This window comes from Mastigoproctus giganteus, chromosome 2 (assembly GCF_048544385.1).
Source record: "Mastigoproctus giganteus isolate SK-2022 chromosome 2, ASM4854438v1, whole genome shotgun sequence".
Classification (NCBI taxonomy): Eukaryota; Metazoa; Arthropoda; class Arachnida; order Uropygi; family Thelyphonidae; genus Mastigoproctus; species Mastigoproctus giganteus.
In genome coordinates this window covers 86,240,647-86,256,955 of record NC_143576.1, presented here as the reverse complement: position 1 = coordinate 86,256,955, position 16,309 = coordinate 86,240,647, and the positions used below count along the sequence as shown (strand labels likewise).

At 37.4% G+C, this 16,309-nt stretch overlaps 1 protein-coding gene across 1 annotated transcript in view; it reads left to right on the top strand.

Annotated features, from left to right (window-relative positions):
- Window positions 1-16,309, top strand: part of LOC150089388 (ubiquitin-conjugating enzyme E2 R2-like) — a 117,355-nt gene that overhangs the window by 70,895 nt on the left and 30,151 nt on the right. The window contains exon 3 of the mRNA XM_090389359.1: window positions 834-931. Within this exon, the coding sequence (XP_090245485.1) occupies window positions 834-931 (98 nt within the window). The remainder of the gene's footprint in view (window positions 1-833; window positions 932-16,309) is intronic.

The following is a 16,309-nucleotide window of genomic DNA, read 5'->3' as shown; positions in this document are numbered from 1 at the left end:
AAAAAAAAAAAAAAATTTCTGGCTAATTTTCTTTTGACCTGATTCCTTTTGCAATTAGGTTTTATTGCAGTAAAATATTCTGACTGATTTTCTATCCTGAGAGTTGATTTAGTTCCCAGTGAAGACAATTTCTTATCTTTTTGTCATCACACTCAACAAATCTCAGGGGCAGACTTTCAATGAAGTTGCCTTTTTTGCTCACGGGCAACTTTACATAGCAGTTTCCATGTCCTGATAAAATGTTTGTGCAATAATTGTAAGTTTTTTAGACAGCATAGTTATACATGTAAAAAATTATCAAATTGCATTTTAGTCATTTTATTTCCTGAGTCTGTCCCACTGACACCTTAGCTAGCAGCAAAGGGAGCCAAGGGAGAAGTTACTTCGATATTAACCTTTACTTCTCAGAAACTGTTTTGGTGACATATTTGCCATGGATATTCTATTTACTAAATAAGTACTAAATAAATTTGCCAAAAATAAATAAAATGTCTGCAAATTAACTTTTCCATAACTTCCCTTATAGTCCTTTTTACTGAAGTGACATGTACTGGGATAGCAGGTGTTAAATATTTTTAGAAACTTATGTTACTCTTCCTTGCTGTGCATGAGAGATTTGCAAAAGTAAACAAAATGTTATTAGTAGTCAGTATTTGGGTTCAGTTATGTTAAATGTATTTTATCAGTCAATTCAAGTTTGATACTCCTATGATATTATCCTTACATAACTTATTCATCTGGTAAAGTATTATTTATACAATTGAAACTATATCCACCACTTATAAATAATCTTTGTTTTTTGTTTTTTTTTTCTTTAATTTAATATTTATTAGAATGGTGATCTCTGCATTTCAATTCTCCATCCACCAATTGAAGACCCTCAGAGTGGAGAAATGCCTTGTGAGCGTTGGAATCCTACTCAAAATGTTCGGTAAACACTTTCATGGTTTCTGTTAATAATACAGTTTAATGAGTTTAAATATGGATTCTCAGAAATTATTGTTGCTATCATTTTGAAACAATATTAAAATTGATGCATTATGGACTACTTTAAACTATACTGATATGCTTAAGGACTTATAATGCTTATTAACAGAGCTTATTTTTAGTGATAAAAAAATAAAATGTGGGGAATTTTTTTTTAAATTTTATATTTATTTTATTATTTTTTAAAATTTTATATTTACTTTATTATTTTTTTTTTTAATTTTATATTTATTTTATTTTATTATGATTATTTTTTTTAATTTTATATTTATTTTATTTTATTATTATTTTTTTAATTTTGTTTTTATCCAGTGACCCATGTAAGTTGTGCATGGCTTAGCATATCTGTCTTTATTTTATTTATTTATTTTAATTTTTGAAATTTCCTTTGCACTGCATTAAACTCTGTGGAATTTGGAGATAAGTTAATAAAAAGAAGTTTAACTGTAATTCTCTCAACGTTATGCTAAATTGAACATACATTACTTATCTCATTCTTTTTTTTATATAATTAATGATGGTGATCCATTTATTTCCATTGCTGGTTGCATAAGATTTAGAAATTTGAGAAAAAATACAAAATTTAAATTTCCTCAATCAATCAACCTCAGCTACCTAAGGAGGAAACTTATTCCAATGATTAACAACTCTCAGGCTATAGGAAACTCCCTTACCATCCAGTCTATAATTCTTCTGTGCATCTATGAAAAAATTTAATTGAATTTATCTATCCTAATTTATGCATCATCTAATGCCATAAAAATTGCCTTCATTTGTTTTATTATACCCTCTCAGAGCTTTATAAACCTCAGTTAGATTTCCTCTACAGAGCTTGGTAACTAATACTTAGTTACTGAGTTCTTTAGCCCAAATTCAGAGTTTTTCTTCACATGAGTGCCCTTTAGTCAATCTTAAAAGTTGCAGTGCCCATTTTTCTAATTAGTATGCCACAGAAAGGGATATAATGATTGAAGGAGCAGTAATTGAAAAGGGGTGGAGTCATATACTTATCTGGGACAAGTCATTAGCTGTAATAATGATAAATGGCTGAAAGTAAAGAGAAGAATAAATTTTGGATGGATAGTATTCAGGAAATATAGTCACATACTGTGGAGCAATATCGCAATTTGTCTGAAAGGTAAATTAATGAACCAATGTATACTCCCTACCATGGCTTATGGAAGTGAAACTTGGGCACTCACCAAAAGAATAAGAGAGAGAGAGAGAGAGAGAGAGAAGCTGAGAACTACACAGCAAAGAATGGAAGAGAAGCTGAGAACTATACAGTGAAGAATGGAACGAATTATATTGGGAATCAATCTGTTAGGTAAGAAGAGAAACATATGGATTAGGCAGCAAACTCAAGTAAAGGAAATTCTTATCAAAACTAAAGAATTAAAATGGTCTTGGGCAGGACACTTAGCTCGAAGACATGATGACAAATGGAATAAGAAAATAACAGGATGGTGCCCAAGAGGAACTAGAAGAAAACCTGGAGGACAACGATGGAGATGAACAGATGGAATTCATGAGTTTGTGTGTAGTAAATGGATGGCCATTGCACAAAACAGAAGGAAATGGAAAGGCAGTTGCTGGAGAGGCCTTCATCCTGCAGTGGATTGAAAATGGCTGATGATGACTCCATTCTTCACTGTATAGTCCTAATGACTCTGATAATTATACCAAACAGCTATACAGGAAAACAGACTGGGCCAGCAAATCAAAATGTCTCATAATGGGATATTTTTGATTTCCAGATGTTGATTCAAAATGTGGAATTTAATTAAAGACTAGTGATATTGCAAATTCTAAATGGAAGTATTCAGGGAAGTAATCAAGGAACCTACTAGGCTATTCATACCTACAAAGAAATACCGTTCAATGGGCTTAGACCTAAATGAATGTCAGATGAACTACTGAGACACGTGCAGAGAAAAGTGCATTGGGATGCATATAAATTATCGGGCAAAAGAGAAGCCTATGGTAGATATAAATTAGTATGGTAGATATAAATTAGGCAAGCTAAGGCAGATTATGAGAAGTTTCTGGCAAAGAAAAACAATGAAGGCTCCTATGCTTATATTAACTAGAAGGAAGGGATGGGGTGGAATCACATTGGACCACTTGATGTCTATGAGTTAACTGTTGATGACGCTGGTCAGATTGGGAACAAATAGAATAGATATTTTGCATCTACATTCACACGTGAGGAATTCTTTGGGGAGGGGATGCCAGAAGTTAATCAAACTCTAACGAGGAGCTAATTGACTTTATTATAACTGAAAGGAAAGTGGAGGAGAAATTGTTGAGGATGGACATAAAAAAGGCACCTGGAATCTATCCAGTTATAATAAGGGAGGCAACAAAACAGGGAAGCAAATCCTTAGACATAATTATGAGAGCATCCTTGGATTCAGGGAGGTCCCTATGGACTGGAGATGTTCTAATGTATTCTCAATTCATAAAGGGGAATCAAAAGATGACATGAATAATTACAGACCTGTTAGCTTAATGTCATTCCAGGGAAAATAATGGAATCATGGGTTAAAGAAATAATGCAGGACCATTTGGACAGGCAAACAATTATACTGCAATTACAAAGCATGGATTTGTCAAGCGGTGGTTTTGTCTAACCAATCTGATAGGTTACTAGGATGTAGTGACCGAGACACTGGATGCAAAAAATAATTTTGATGTCATATACTTGGACTTCAGGAAGGCTTTTGATACTGTTGCACATAAAAGACTGCTGTACAAACTGTAGCAATGTGGCATTAGAGTATGGCAAGGCAGCTGGTGTAGATGAAATTTTTATCCAAAATTCCGAAACCTGGAGTGAAAATAGTGTCATGGTTGGTAGTTATATGGCAGTATCCAGAGGAGGTTTTTCCAGAGGACAATCTCCAGAAGATTGGACTAAGGCAGTAATTCTTTGAGGAGCAAGTCTTCCATATGAGGAGGCCTCATTTTAGGAAAGATGCAGAACAAATACAGCGAAGAGCAACAAGACCGGTGAGTGGAACAAAGGGTTGATCTTACCAAGAAAGGCTTCAGTTCTGCAAATTGCAGTGTCTGGCGACTAGGCACCTGCAAGGTGATCTGATTGAGGTGTATAAGGCCTTGAATGGTTTATGCTGATGGGATACTTTCTCTTGCTCGGGTTATAAACCTGAGGGGACATACACTCAACTTGAGGAAAAACAGTTGTAGACTAGATCTGCAGAAATTTGCCTTTAGCCAACTGGTATTGATTGCTGGAGCAAACTTCAATTGGTCATTGTGAAAGTTGATAGCTTAAATAAATTGCAAGGAAGAAGTGAAGAAACATTTAGAGCAAAAGGATGGGTAAAATGGGAAGTTCCTTTGTTTGTTTGTGTTTTTTTTTTTTTTTTTTTTTTTTTTTTGTCGATGCTGTGTAAGCTTGCTTTCTTGCATTACCAGGATATTAGCATTAATGCTAATATCCTGGAGCAATTTGTGCCAGCAAGTGGCCCTGTGGAGAATTAATTTGGAATTTCCAAAAATTTATAAAAGTGAATATTTTGTGCGCAGCAGATTTTAAATATTAATTTATTCTTACATTGACTTGGATGCCCAAAATCGGAGTGAAATTATTTTCAAAAATCAAATCAGAATTTAAAAAAATAAACCCAAGAAATTATAAAAAAATATTAATAAAATATATATATATATATATATTTTATTGTTTGATACAATAATGTCATCTAAGTCTATTTTTGTATACTACTTTATCCAGTTTTTATGACCTTGGGCAATGTTTCAGGCACTGGAAAGACAAGGCATAGATACCCCACATATTATGATTTTGAAGAAACTATATGAGAATGCTACCTCCTTTATTAGACTAGACAAAGACAGTAGGAAATTTAAAATCGAAAAAGGAGTTCGACAAGGAGACACAATATCTCCGAAGCTGTTTACTGCTGCCCTTGAGGAAGCTTTCAGATTAGACTGGTCGCAGAAAGGAATTCCAAAGAATTTTTGATTTTCAGCCCAAATCATTGTCCATAAAAACAGTTTTAAAATTTTCCAATTTTACAGTTCATACATAAACGGATGCATTGTTTGAAATGTGCTTTTTAGGGCCCTATTTTGTACATTTTTTTTGGAAGAATTAATTAAACCTATACAGTGGAATCTCGTTAGTGCATTTTTCAGGGGATCAGAAAAAAAAAATATTATTCTTAGCAGGAAAATGTACTAATGAAAATTCTTATGAGGTTATCGCCTCCGTAGCCAGGTGGGAAGGAGCAGCAGTGTGTAGCACATGCTTCTTGATTTTTGCCCACCAAATACGGAGGATGTGGAAAGGTCAGGGAATGACCACCGCATATCCCGGAGCAATATGGCCTTAGTTGCTAATGCTCCTAAAAACCAAATAACAATCTTATGAGGTTATCTGTATCCTCTACTGGGGACCATATGGCAACATGTGATGAAAGACTGCTTTGTTGAAATAAATATTTGCATAAACAGAATCTCCCACATAGATTTTATGAAGTGCATTTCCTCTGATATCAAATTTTTTTTTTTTTTTTTGTATGGTGTATGCAAAAGTCAGCCTCTTTCTATAATTTTTCTTTGTACACTGAATTATTCCTTGAATAAGAGGATTGAAGGTGGCTCATACAATTGGCTGTGAGGAACACCACCTTTGCATACTGCAGATACAAGGTGTTGGAGGGTGGGCCACACATTGATCTACGAAGAGTAAAATAATTTTTCTTTCCTTTGACTCTATTTTGCCATCTGATGCTTGCAAGAAAGAAAAGATTCAGAAATTTGTGGTGTTGTCATCCATGCCATAGTGATAAGCAGTGCTTTTTTTGTAAAAAAATAGGTGCTGGTACTCATTCTTTGCTATCAGAAAAAATTAAAAGGATATGAAAAGTACTCTGAAATTTTTTTTCTCCTGATATTGTTACTTTAGTAGTAATATTTTCAGAATAATAACAACAAATTAAGTGTATTAAAACACAGTTTATTAAGTATAAATTTATTATTTAAGTATATAAAAAAATAAGTTAAAAATAATAACATAAGTAAAAATAATTTCATAATAAAGTTTTTGTAGAATATTCCAAATTTTTATTAAGTTCTCATCTGACACTCTATGCCAGGAGTCGGTAACCGTTTTTGAGTGAAGAGCCATTTTTGATCTAAAAAAAAAAAAAGAGAGAGAGAATCTGAAGAGCCACACCTCAGCTCAAGCTGGGAGGGGGGGTGAGAGTTTTTTAAGAAATGGAATAGAGTAGGAAGGTGTTTATTAAAAAATATATATATATTTTGAAATATTATTTATTAATACTGAAAAAAAGTAACAAACATCCAATTAGGTACAAATTAATGTGACTTTTGCTGATGAACTTCTTGAGCAAGTGTCTTCCAACATCATGCAAGTATGTCGTAATTAAACATGTTCGCATTGTTCAGATGACGGTTTCTTGATTTATTTTTAATATAGTTCATGTTCAAAAATATTTGCTCACAGAAATACGTCGAACCAAAAATTGAGAGGAATCTAAACGCAAATATTTTCAAATTTATATATGTGTCCGGTAAGCTACATCAGAAATTGGAAATTATAGACCAATTAGCTTGCTATCCCACATATACAAGTTGTTCACAAGGGTCATTACTAACAGATTAGAAAGAATACTTGTTGAGAATCAACCGAAAGAGCAAGCTGGCTTTAGGACAGGATTCTCAACTATGGATCACCTTCACGTAATATCACAGCTAATGAAGAAAGCAAATGAATATAAAAAACCATTATGCCTGGCATTTGTGGATTATGAAAAGGCATTTGACTCCATACAGCATAAGGCAATGTTTCGGGCACTGGAAAGACAAGGCATAGATAACCCACATATTATGATTTTGAAGAAAATATATGAGAATGCTACCTCCTTTATTAGACTAGACAAAGACAGTAGGAAATTTAAAATCGAGAAAGGAGTTCGACAAGGAGACACTATCTCCGAAGCTGTTTACTGCAGCCCTTGAAGAAGCTTTCAGAAGATTAGACTGGTCGCAGAAAGGAGTCAATGTGAATGGAGAGTACCTAAACCATTTACAATTTGCAGATGACATTGTGGTCATAAGCCACGATCCCAAAGAATTAGAGGAAAATCTTAATCAGTTATGCACAGTTAATAAAGATTTTGGACTAAAGATGAATATGGCTAAAACAAAAGTATTGATGAACAAGTATGCCACAGAAAGGGAAATAATGATTGAAGGAGCAGTAATTGAAAAGGTGGAGTCATATACTTATCTGGGACAAGTTATTAGCTGTAATAATGATAAATGGCTGGAAGTCAAGAGAAGAATAAATTTTGGATGGATAGCATTCAGGAAATATAGTCACATACTGAAGAGCAATATCCCAGTTTGTCTGAAACGTAAAATAATGAACCAATGTATACTCCCCACTGTGACTTATGGAAGTGAAACTTGGGCACTCACCAAAAGAATGGAAGAGAAGCTGAGAACTACACAGCGAAGAATGGAACGAATTATATTGGGAATCAGACTGTTAGATAAGAAGAGAAACATATGGATTAGGCAGCAAACTCAAGTAAAGGACATTCTTATCAAAACTAAAGAACTAAAATGGTCTTGGGCAGGACACATAGCTTGAAGACATGATGACAGATGGACTAAGAAAATAACAGAATGGTATCCAAGAGGAGCTAGAAGAAAACCTGGAAGACAAAGGTGGAGATGGATAGATGAAATTCATGAGTTTGTGGGTAGTAAATGGATGGCCAGTGCTCAAAACAGAAGGAAATGGAAAGGCAGTTGCTGGAGAGGCCTTCATCCTGCAGTGGATTGAAAATGGCTGATGATGATGATGAAGCTACATCATGCATCGAACACAATTTGGTCTGCATTTTAAACTCATCTATCGCCGTCCATTTGTGTAGAATTGCATGGGCAGCCTTTTGCCTCTCCAAATCCCCAATTTCTCCGTTTTAAGGCATTTTAGTCTTTCACTCCACATGTCCTTGATTTTTCAGTCCTCTAACTCCATTTCAAATTTTGCTTCATGTGAGCTGTAAAGTTAAAGAGCCACAGTTACATGTTAAAAGAGCTGCATGCAGCTTGCTAGCCGCAGGTTGCCGACTTCTTTTCTTCCTTTTTGTGTGTCGGTTGCTGAATGACGTTTTCGCAGCAGCCACGAATCGACATATTTTGCTGGATCGAAGCGGGTCAGCAGTGGGCGTACAATTTTAAGAAACAGTATTGAAGAAATTGTTTTTGTCATCAAAGAAGCACCGGTTGGGCTGGCGATCAGATTCATTGGTGAAAATCCTCGTTCACATTCACTTGATGAAATTGGTATCGTACTCAGAGTGTTCATCAAATGCTTCAATTCTTCTGAAGCCTTATCATTTGGGTATCCATGAATTCCCTCTCTTTCATTTAACTGTAATCTAATTGACAATTTTCTAACTTCACTTTCACCAAATGCCAACAATTCATGTTTAGAAGGCACCTCTGTAGCCAGGTGGGCAGGAGCAGCAGCAGTACATACCACACGCTTCTTGATTAGACTGGGATTCGAGCCTGTAACCACCAAATACGTAGGATGCGGAAAGGTCAGGGAATGACCACCGCATATCCCCGGAGCAATATGGACTTAGTTGCTAATGCTCCTAAAAACCAAATAACAAACATGTTTAGAAGGTTTAATACCATCATTGTCCTTGTTTTCCTTCTCTCCTCATCGGTATTGTCACTAGTTCTTAAATTTGAATTTTTTCTTTTCTATTTTTTTTTAAAGCTGTACAAAATGTTGGTGTCATTCGGATATTCAGGTACTGTGACCATGTAAACAGAAATAGGGAAATTTTACGGAAAAATGTGGATAACTTACTTCCGCGAAACAACAGATGGTTATTTGTCGAGGTAAAAGAAAATAACTTACGGGTCGCTTACGATTGATTCACAAAGGTGTCCAACCTATGGCCTGCGAGGAAGGTGAACTAAAACAGCATTTTAAATTTTGTTAATTTAATTATCAAAAAAAATTCTCTTTAAATGTAATGTTCAGTAATTGTAATTGTGATTAACAAAATTTTCGAATATTTTACTTTTACATGCAACAAAATAGGGAAAATATAACACACTAAAGAAATCTAAGTGATTTTTTTGAATATGGCCCCTGTACAGGAAAAGGTTGGGCACCACTGCAATAGAAGGTGGGCCAGAGCCCATTGGGAATACACCTTGATCTGCTCACTCTTGACTAGCGCAACTCCTCCGTATATGGGACAGGTGGTCGGATAGGTTTTACCAGGTAACACTAAGTTGTAGAATGCGTTAGCTCTCTTAATTCGCGCAGCAGCACTAATTGCCTGAAGGCTAGAAATGTGAACAGTATGTACCGAGTTAATTCTCTCTTAATCCGTTCGCTTCACTCAACGGAATATTTTGTTCACTCAGCGGAAACTATTTTAAATGTAACTTCCAAGAGGAAATTCAGAATAAAAGGACTTCATTAAACAGAGGCCTGACTGAGTAATTTAGAATTATAAAAATGGTTAGACAGTTTTATATAGAAAATATCTTAAAAATACACAGTAAAAATGCAAATTTAGTTAAGTAATTTTAAGCTTATTTGAATAGTAGGTAAACATGTGAAAAAAATTACGGAATACCACAAATTTCGAAGTACACTGCATTCACATGTCACTGTTAATAAAGGTTCCGGTACGATGTACCGTTGCGTACCATCCGAAAAAAAGCACTGGTGATAAGTGTTAGGAAAGGTACACACATTCTTATCACCAACAGTGCAAGCTTCTCTGTTTCACTTTTACTGCTACATAACAGAACTGTAAGCCTTTCCTTGCTCAATTTACTCCACTGCACTTCTCACATTTAATCTGCAGTGTTTAATTAGATAAAAGGTGCAGAAACAGGTCCCTCTCATATGCAGTAAAAACATTTTCATTGCAATATTCTCTGAGGATGGCTAGCAGATTATTTCTCCACATATCATATCCATTATCTCTCTGCTCATGCTAATGCCTTACACACAACAGTACACAATGTTGTGTTTCTTCTTAAATCTTTGTATGTAGCTATTCTATGCCTTAACATCATCTAGCCCCATCAAAGGCTGCCTTTGATAGAACTGTGCTTCCATCTGCTTTTATGTTTGATGCATGTGCCTGCTTGAGCCATTTGAGCAGCACTTCCTCAAGCTCTGGATGTTGTTCTTCATGCACACATTTTCCCTTGCCGCTTAGTCTGCCTTTGAATGTGATTTCAATTCTCCTGTTTGGACACTATCATATTGCGTGTAGATGGAGGGATATTCAGTATATATCCAATAGGCACACTCTTCGTGTGAAGGTTATGGTCCACTTATATGATTTTCGAATTTTCAGCATTTTTAATTTGTCTTACTTGGTTCTTTTACATTCTGAAAACTGCACAGCTAAATAGATGACAAGTCAAGTGGACCTAATTTCGGCGAAGCCTGGATGGTCTGTCTGTGACAGCCAACTTCGCTTGCACCTTCACAATGGTGGGACTGTTAGTAATCTTGGTATAACCCCCATGCACACTGTGGGTGACCGTGCAGGTGTAAGCAGGAGACTAGGTGTGGCACCCACACCTCATGGAAGAATGCTGCCCCTCTGTGTTACCAGGCAATACTAGGTGGTAGATGACTCTCATCAACTGGTTCAATATCACCACTATGCTTATTGGAAGCTTAAAGTGGTGGAACCCATGCTTAGTCTCCAGAGCAAAGTTCCGGTCAACCCTCCCCCATCTCTTCAATCATGCAATATGATTTGTCCTTTGAGGTTATCATGAACACCATGGCGAGATCCAACCTTCCTTACACTTTGAGGGTACAGCTCTGTGAAACAGTGTACGCAGGCCGAATGGTAGTTAGTGCGCCAGACCGAACCTATTGGTAACTCTCGAGGAGGCTTCTGGATCAGCCAGTGTATAATCTTGCTACCTCTACTCTGCCAGATAGTGACTGGAGGGAGTTTGAGTAGTGTGTATCCAGATCCTTACCACATGCACACCATATCCAAAAATTTCATTACTTCATACAGCACGTCCCACCCCACTTTTTCTTCCTGTTGAATACACCATGAAATATCAAACTAATAGAGCAAACTTATCTGTGAAAAGATCTAAACCTCCCAAACACTTCCTAGTTCATTTCACAAATATACATGGTCACAGTTCTAATCTCAATGATGTCCATTTCCACTTAGAGTCTGCCAAACCCCATGTAATTTTTCTTACAGAATCTCAGTTATCAGTTGATTCAACCACTGCCCATCTCAGTTGCCCAAATTGGTGGGTAGGAGCAGCAGTGCGTAGCACACGCTTCTTGATTAGAGCGGGGTTCGAGCCTGTCACCACCAAATACGGAGAATGCGGAAAGGTCAGGGAATGACCACCGCATATCCCGGAGCAATATGGCCTTAGTTGCTAATGCTCCTAAAAACCAACACAAGAACAGCAGCTCCAGTTTGTGCAGCAATCTTCCATGTGCAACAGTATCAAAAGCCTTTCTAAGATCCAAGTATATAATATCAAAGTTATTTCCTGCATCCAGTTCTTTTGTGACTGCATCATGGTATCCAATCAAATTGGTCAAGCAAGACTTCCCCTTGAATGACTCTGATAATTATACCAAACAGCTATACAGGAAAACAGACTGGTTTTCCAGTCTGTTTTCCTGGAACAAAAGTTAAACTCACAGGTCTATAATTACTTGTGTCAGCCTTTGATCTTCCTTTGTGAATTGGGGTCACATTTGCACATCTCCAGTTTGTGGGTACCTCACCTGAGTCCAAGGAAGCTTTCATAATTATGGCTGATGGTTTGTTTACTTCCTTTGTTGCCTCCTTTAATATAACTGGATAGATCCCATCCATCCCCAGGTGCCTTTCTTGTGTTTATCTTCAACAATTTCTCCCCCCACTTTACTCTCAGTTATTACAAGATTCTCTAGCTTACTGCCAGTGCTGAATACACCTCTGGCATTCCCCTTGCTGAATAACTCCTCATGTGTGAATGTCGATGCAAAATATTCATTTAGTTTGTTAGCTACCAGAGCGAGATCATCAACAGTTGACCCATCGTTATCAAGTGGACCAATCTGATTGATCCCCTTCCTTCTAGAGTTTACATAAGTAAAGAACTCTTTGCTGTTTTTCTTTGCATCCCTTGCCAAAGATTTCTTGTAATCTGCCTTCGCCTGCCTAACCTCCTTTGTAACTTTGTTACAGATCAACTTGTATCTATCATAGGCTTCTGTGTCACGTGTTAATTTGTATGTATCCCATGCATTTTTCTTCTCTGCTATATGGCTCATTAGTTCATCTGACATCCATTTAGGCCTAAACCTTGAACAATATTTCTTAGTTGGTATGTAAAGCCTAGTAGCTTCCAAGATAAGTTCTTTGAATGCTTCCCAATTTGAATTTGTTGTTAGTAACATCATCAGTTGGTCCCACTGTGTAGAATTTTAATACTGTCTCAGTCCATCGTAGTGGCCTTTACGAAAGCAATAACCTTCCCTTTACCCCTAATGGTAGTTACCTCTTTGGGTAAATCCCACTTCAGCACACTGTGATCACTGCCACCTAGTGGTTCCTTTATCTGCAGATTCGTAATGCATGAAGAATCACTACTGATAATCAAATCAAGAGTATTAATCCCTCTAGTTGCCTCACGAACATTCTAATGTAGAAAACAATCATCCAATAAATCCACAAAAGCCTTGCTAGTGTGTGAGTGACCAACCCATAAATTCCAGTCAATATCTGAGAAATTAAAATCCCCCCCGTTAAAGGACTCTCTGATGTACTGGCCCACTATTTCCCTGTACAGTTTCTTATTATACTCATCAGAGTCATTAGGCCTATAGCACACTCCTACTCTCAATTTTGATCTCCCAATGCTTATGTCACACCAAACTGACTCTACATTGCACTGTCCATCGATGTCGACTGGCTTCACTTCCTTGGATTTTATGTGTTTCTTAACTAATATCATAACCTCTCCTCCCTTCCTATCCTGTCTATCCTTTCTGTAGACGTTGTACTGCCCAAATTCCAGTTCTGCATTCCTTATATCTGTGTAACACCACGTCTCTGATATCCCAACAATATCTGCCTTTGATGTTTTGAGCAATACCTCAAATTCATCAAATTTATTTACTGAACTCCTAGCATTGGTGTACACGCAAGTATACATGCAGCTGTTTCTATTCTTAGCTACCCTAACACAACGCATGTGTTTATTTGTACCGCAATGACTCCCAGCAGTCTCTGAAATATCCTGCATCTTGTTTTCCAGTCTGCTGCTCATTTCAATAGAAGCAGTGCAAGAATCTCTTTCACCTCTGCCAGTGGCTACTGTTAATCTGCCGACCTGGCTAGCCAGGTGGGTAAAGTGCCTGCCTGTCAACCCAAAGGTTGTGGGTTCGATTCCCGCCTCGGGCTTGGATCAGAGTACTGCAAAAACCTTGGGAGGTGCATTATGGCCACAGAAGCCTATGCGCCAACAACTACAAAAAAAAAACAAAAAAACTGTTAATCTATTAGTCCTTGTATGCCCCCTCAAGCTAGCAGTTTTCCGACCCATCCAATACTGCCTCGATAGCATCAGCAAATATTCTTGCACACTTTCTATCCCATCCCTGTAGAAGCAGTCTCTCCTGTTAACAAGTACAGTCCAGGCTGAAAAAAATTCTACCTCTTGAGCCTTGCAGAATCTTTCCAGGGCCAAATTGATTGAAAAGGCTCTCGTCATATACTCCCTCCTATCGTGTCTGGGCAGAATTGCAGACACTTTCAAATTCAACCCTAATTCACGGCTTTTTTTGAACAGTGACCTGTACTTGTTAAGTAATTCTATCGGTGTCCTACTCTTGATATCATTATTGTCAACGTGTACAACTATATCACCTTTTGTCCCTTAAAAGATGATATCTGCTCTGCAACATCATCAACCTGTGCACCTGGTAGACATACCCTGGTCCTGTCCCACCTATCCTTTTTACAAAGCATGTTCCCCGTTTCCCTCACAATAGTCACCAACAACTACTAGTTCCTTTTGGACCAGCTCATTCTACCTTGGGGGTTGCCACTGTGTTGTGTGATGACCAAGTGCAAGCTCTGACGTTGATGTGGGCAGCTGAGAGCTTGATGGGCCCCTCAATTTAGTTCCTTCGAGGGCATCCACCCTGTCCTTCAAGCTCTCATATAGGTCCATAACAACGCTAAGTTGTTGCCTGATTTCGTTACACTCCTTTCATCATGCACACACAAAGACATTCCCCATGGCAATATCATGTGCCATACCTGAATGCTCCACAAACATCATGCAAGCAGTGCATTTTAAAAGGCTGTGATTCAAAAGGCAACCTCACCCCTCAGTTCTCCTCTGAGCCACACCATTTCCATTAGCTTGAGCCTTTTGCTTTGCTGCTCTGGTTTGAGTCATGATTTTGATTAATTTCAATAAAATATCAATTTCAGTTCAAAATTATAACTCTAAACTTGTATCCCACACAGTTATAATGGTATATATATTTTTCAGTGTCAAGTATTGATTAATAAATGATACGGAAGTTATATAATTCCCTTTATATAACTTCCATATCATTTAGGTATTAATTAATTATGTTACGTTTGTAATGTAAGTCGTTTTATGTATTTAGTTAAAAGTACAATTTAATTGACAATGAAGTTCAACAAGTTTAATAGATTCTACTGATCAACTGACAATATTATAACGTATACTATACTAACGCTATCTAGTTCGGTATATAACGTATCGTATGACAAAGGCGGCAAGGTACGAATGGTAAATCTACGGACACTTAAGTATTAATTGTATTAGGTGGTAGATGACTCTCATCAACCGGTGAAATACCACCACTTTGCTTATTGGAGTCTTGAAGTGGTGGAACCCATGTTTTGTCTCTAGAGCTAAGTTCCGGTCAACCCTTCCCTATCTCTTCCATCATGCAGTATGATTGATGACTTTTGAGGTTATGATGAACGTCGTGGCGAGATCCAATATTCCTTATATTTCGAGGGTACAGCTCTAAAACGGTGTTCGCAAGCCGGCCGCTAGTTAGTACACCGGACCGAACCTATTGGTAACTCTCTAGGAGGCTTCCGGATCAGCTAGTGTATATAATCTTGCTACCTCTACTCTGCCAGATAGTGACTGGAGGGAGTCCGAGTAGTGTGTATGCAGGGAGCATTGTCGAGGCCACGTTATGTCAAGGATCTGGGTATATTCTTACCACATGTACGCCATATCCAAAATTTTCATTACTTCAAACAGCATGTCCCACCCACTTTTTCTTACTATTGAATACACCATGAATTGTCACACTAATAGAGCAAGCTTATCTGCGAAAAGATCTAAACCTCCCAAGGACTTCCTAATTCATTTCACAAATATACGTGGTCTCAATTCTAATCTTAGCGATGTCCATTTCCACTTGAGTCTGCCAAACCCGATGTACTTTTTCTGACAGAATCTAAGTTATCGGTTGATTCAACTACTGCTCATCTCAGATGCCCAAATTATTTGCTGCATGATTCCTTTCGCCTCAAAGGTGGTACTTGTGCATATTTCCATTCTGATATTCCCTGTCAGAGACTTGGCAATTTGGAATCTCCACTCTTTGATCTTCTCTGGCTTAAAATCTCTCTACCTCATTGTGTAAAATTCATCTGTTGTCTCTACCGTTCCCCCAACTCCACTAATCACTTGGAGCTCTTTGACTTCCTCTCATTGCAACTTGACTTTCTCCAGTCCAACTTTCCTAACAGTGAGGTAATTTTCCTTGGTGATTTTAACGTTCACAACTCCAGCTGGCTTCCGTTTTCTAGTCACACCGACCCAGCAGGTCGAGATGCTGAGGCTTTTGCAATTACTAATGACCTAGCACAGATTGTTCATTTACCTACAAGAATACCGGACAATCCTAATCATACAGCCAATACGCTTGATCTTTTTCTCACAAACAACCCTTCTAAGTACACTGTCGAAGTGAGAGGTCCTTTAGGCACTTCAGATCACAACTTAGTGATTGTCTCTTCTCCAATGGAACCTTTATCTCATGGCTATTCCCAACCTCGTATTGTTTGGCATTACAAGAATGCAAAATGGGATGACCTGCGAGACTTCTTTTCTTCTTTTCCTTGGTTGGATTACTGTTTCAAAACTTCTTATGTCAACGTTTGCTCAGATCGTATCAATGAAATTATTCTTGCAGGAATGGAATCCTTTA